The sequence below is a fragment of the Pipistrellus hanaki genome (assembly GCF_964339955.1).
Source record: "Pipistrellus hanaki genome assembly, chromosome: 5".
In the NCBI taxonomy this organism is placed as follows: Eukaryota; Metazoa; Chordata; class Mammalia; order Chiroptera; family Vespertilionidae; genus Pipistrellus; species Pipistrellus hanaki.
In genome coordinates this window covers 29,150,325-29,154,400 of record NC_140507.1, presented here as the reverse complement: position 1 = coordinate 29,154,400, position 4,076 = coordinate 29,150,325, and the positions used below count along the sequence as shown (strand labels likewise).

Below are 4,076 nucleotides of genomic sequence, written 5' to 3'. Positions count from 1 at the left end.
GGGGCTAGGTCCAACATGAGAAAGGAACCATTACTGCTCAGCTGGTCTAATAATTGCCTAGAAAAGCGAGTGAAATTATCCAGGGTCACAGTGCTTAGACTAATTCCTCTCACTGACTTCCCTTGGTTTCTAGATTCCATCTCTGCAGGCCCAGTTACCTAGGAGTTTCTTCCAGAAAACTCTGTTCATTCAAAGTACTGAAGCCTTTGGTTTCAGTGGCTGAGGCCATTGCAAGCCTTTAGAGACAGACCTCAGAGGGATGCTTTCCAAGTTGTCTCCACGTTGGCACCTTTTAGCTTTAACCTCTGTGTGCCTTGTATTTTACAACAGCCTCCTGCATCGCTCTGACTTTAGCTGATTCTGGCCCAGGAACTCTAGGTGACCTCGAAGCTAATCATTCACCTACATTCTCCCCCTGCAAGGATCAACCCTTGCACTTGTTTGTGGGCACTTTTGTTTGTAGTCTCCAGGAAGACTACATCTTGTTTGGGGGCCAGCTTTTCTCTCTTCTCCTCTCTCTCTCTCTCTCTCAAAGAATAGCTTATTGATTTATTTATTTTTAGAGAGCAAGCAAGGGAAAAGACGGAAACATCCATTTGAGAGTACAACGTTGATCAACTGCCTTCTGCATGCCCCCTACTGGGGACCCAGCCCACAACTTAGGCATGTGCCCCGCCTGGGAATCAACCAGCAACCTCTCCTCGCATGGGAGGATGCCCAACCAACTGAGCCACACTGCCAGTGAGCGATGGAGCTGGAGTTGAAAACCGGACAGTGGGACTCCAGGACGTGTGCTTCTGACCACTGTGCACACTGCCTTCAGGCCTGTCCATGGGGAGATGTGGAAGAGGAACACTCTGCCTCTACATTAATCTACTCCCCCGCTGCCCCCAGATCAAGGCCTAAGGGTCCCCCATATCAGCATTGTGTGACTGCATTATGCCAGCCAGAGTTCCTCCTATCTCCTTACCTATTCCATTTAGTCGTTTCTGCAACCAAGGTTCACACAGATTAGCTGAGTTACCCTTGCTGTAGAGCCTGGAGAGATCTGGCTACATTTCCAAAGACCAAACTAAAATGTTCTGTGAGTTAATCACAGAATTAGCACCATAAGGACTTGGCTGGTGTTAGCTCTTAAAAACGTAAATAATGAAGCCCAAGGTGAAACGTGTTCTGCTCATCTCTGTTGACAGAGTGGGAAGTGGTGAGGAGCTCTGGCTTGAGGCTCCAGCCCACTGACAGACACAAGTGGGAAGTGGTGAGGAGCTCTGGCCTGAGACTCCAGCCCTAGCACACATTTCCAAGACTTAGCCTGGGTCCTTAGGTTTCCGTGTCTGCCAACCCTTTCAAAGGGTTGTGCAAAGGTAGAAGAATTATGTGCCTATATGCATTCTGCCAGAGGCAAGTGTCCTCAGCATTCTTCAGATTCTCAACACCCAAGTGACCCCAAATGGTTTAGAACACTGCATTAGAACACCTCATTTTTCAGTAAACATTCTCTCAGCTCTAGTGCCCCAGAGCCAGGTGACTCCTGAAAGGATTTCAAATGCCCATAAACTCCCAAGAATTAGGCTCACTTTGAAAAGTCAAGGTAATCAGATCTTTTCCCTCTCAAGTTTAGATAGTCTCCTGGCGGGGTTACTATCCACTGCTTTCTGCTGTGCTTCCTGGAGCTGGCCTCCTGCCTCATTTGGGAAGAAATTCTACCCCCCCCCCCCCCCAGACCCTTAGGCCCTCCCCTCACCACCTGATTCTGATCCAGAAAGCTCTTCGAAGATTCAGGCCCAGGGAGGCTCTGAGAGAAAGGAAAGGACAGGGAAGGGAAAGTTGCCATGGAACCCCTTTGCAGGGCAATTGTTTTTCCCCAGCAGAAGAGGCAGCACACTTCCCAGAGCAAGTACCTGACTGACCCTGGGGGGGAAGGGGAGAAAGCTGTGTTGAAACTGACCTGGGCCACAGCGAGGCAGGATGCGGGCTGCGCCTGGCTCTCGGGATGCTCATAAGGGTGCCCAGTCCTTATCCCGCTTTCCAAAGTGGCGCAAACAATGACCAGAGCGTGCTCACCACCGGCTCTAATTCGGGGAGGTTTTATTGTAGAAATGCGGCCCCTGGAGATGCGGGACGTGGATCCCCACTACAGGCTGTGTCTCTAGACCGGCTTCCCCTCCATCCGTGCCCGCAGAACAAACTGGGTCCTCAGAACCCTGGGCGGGACCCCGTGAATCTCCGCGTCTCCTGGGGCACGCGGTCCCCGAGGGCCATCATTTCACAAAGTCCGGCTGAGTTCACGCTCCGGTCCTGATTGCGTGCACAGAGTGAGGCAGTCAGCAGGCGGTGACCTCTCTCAGGAATGGCCGAGCTGGCCCCGCTGTCCCGGGAGGAAAGGCTCTGCGGGGGGTCAGAACCTCGGCAGTCCAGGGCTACCAGGAGCGGCTCCCTAGGCAGCCCGGCTTCCTTTACGCCCCGGTGGCCGCTCGAGGTCGGGTCCGGAAGGGTCTTGGGTCTGGCGACCCCCAGAGGTCAGGTCCATCGGACCCCTGAGGTCAAGCCCGCCCTGCCCGGCTCACACCCGACTGCTTGTAGCGAGACCCGAACCCGGGGGCCCGCGGAGCCCTCACACCGGCGGGCTCTTCCAGGGCGCGCGGGTGTCGCGCAGCGAGCGGTCATGGGGCAGCGCGGGGAAGGCCGAGCGGCGCAGCTGGCAGCCGATGAAGAGGACGACGAGCGCCACGGAGAGCAGCAGCAGGAAGAAGAGGAGCAGGTAGGTGGGCAGGTCGGGCTTGGCGGCCGCGCCGTCCCGCTCGCCGCGCGCAGTGGCCAGCTCCAGGGGCAGCGCGCCCTCCGCCTTGGCGGTGGCCGCCAGCGCGCCGCCCGCCGCCTCCAGGCCGCCGGTGGCGTTGAACGCGTCGCCGTACATGGCCCGCGGGCCCCCGGCCAGCGCGCTCACTGCGCCCCGCGGGGACCGGCGCTGCCCCGCACCCCCATGGCGCGTCCTGCTGCGCCCCCTTCCCGCTGCGCGTCACTGACCCAAGAGTCGGGGTGCCTCCGGACTCCGCTTTCCTCTCGGCGAGGTGGACGCTCCGTGCCCGCGCCCCTTGGGCTTTCCCTGTGTCTGGCCGTCACCAGTCGCGGTGCCAAATCACCCTCGGGGCTGGGACCCCCAGTTCCGGTGAGCTCCGCGCTCTGGGACGCCTGCGGGCTGCAGCGGCTGCAGCTGGGATCCTTGCAGGGTGCCGTCGGGATGCACCGAGGGCGGAGGCTGGGAGTTGTCTGGCGCTGCCGCCGGCAGCCCTAGCAGCCTCTGGTCCCTGTCCAGACGCCCAGTGTGCGGCAAACCTGTCCCACTTGCCCGGGCTGCTGCACTCCTGTCTCCAGCTGATGGAGCGCTGAGGCGGCTCTGAGCAAGCTCAGGTTGGGTGGAGGCGGGACTGGCAGAGGCTGTCCCCTGGGAGTCGCTGGGAACCAATGAGGGTGAGAGAGGACAGGGCTGTGACTGCCCCTGCCCAACCTCACATCCCTCACAGAGGGACACACCGGGTCTCTGAAAGACGGACGGACAAAGAAACGGGCACATATCTATCAACAGCGGCATACAAAACAGACAGTTGTGGACAGTAAGCTGAATGGGAGAGAGTTCAGCCAGGCACGGGCACCTGCTTTCCTTATCCTCCTCGCCTTCTCCCTGCCAGCCAAGGCTGGTTCGCAGAGCCCCGCTGGCTGCTGGGCTCTCAGGGAAAGCCAGGGACGCTCCCAGGCAAGATGGGCTGCTTTGGTGGGCCCAGGCAACACTCTGCTGTGTCTTGAGGGTCCATGTGCTCCCCTCACCAGGATTTCATTCTCTCTTGTCCCTGGGCTGGCCAATTCTGGCACAGGGACAAGAGAAGGAGTGATGCTGGCAATGGCTCACCTGCTCTTGGCAGCCCTGGCTTAGGCTTGGCGGCCAGGACAGAGGTGAGCAGTCAGCAGGTGAGGGAGGAGAAACGGAGTCTGAGTTCCCCTAAATTCCTCACTTCCTCCGAGAAACCTTCCAATCCTCCCACACCAGAATGGGAACTGATGCCCTGGCCACCGCCACC

General features: G+C 58.3%; 1 protein-coding gene across 1 annotated transcript; it reads right to left on the bottom strand.

Moving 5' to 3' along the window:
- SMIM32 (small integral membrane protein 32) lies at nucleotides 1–3,522 on the bottom strand. The gene is made up of 2 exons (XM_084883451.1): nucleotides 1,949–3,522; nucleotides 1–57 (listed from the first exon to the last, which is right to left on the bottom strand). Exon 1 carries the CDS (start codon nucleotides 2,915–2,917, stop codon nucleotides 2,615–2,617), a length of 303 nt encoding a protein of 100 aa, XP_084739577.1. The 5' UTR covers nucleotides 2,918–3,522; the 3' UTR covers nucleotides 1–57; nucleotides 1,949–2,614.
- Nucleotides 3,523–4,076: the final 554 nt, after the last annotated feature.

Bases quoted from the DNA above. Each gene is read 5' to 3' on its own strand.
- SMIM32 (XM_084883451.1), bottom strand. From the start codon at position 2,917: ATGTACGGCGACGCGTTCAACGCCACCGGCGGCCTGGAGGCGGCGGGC.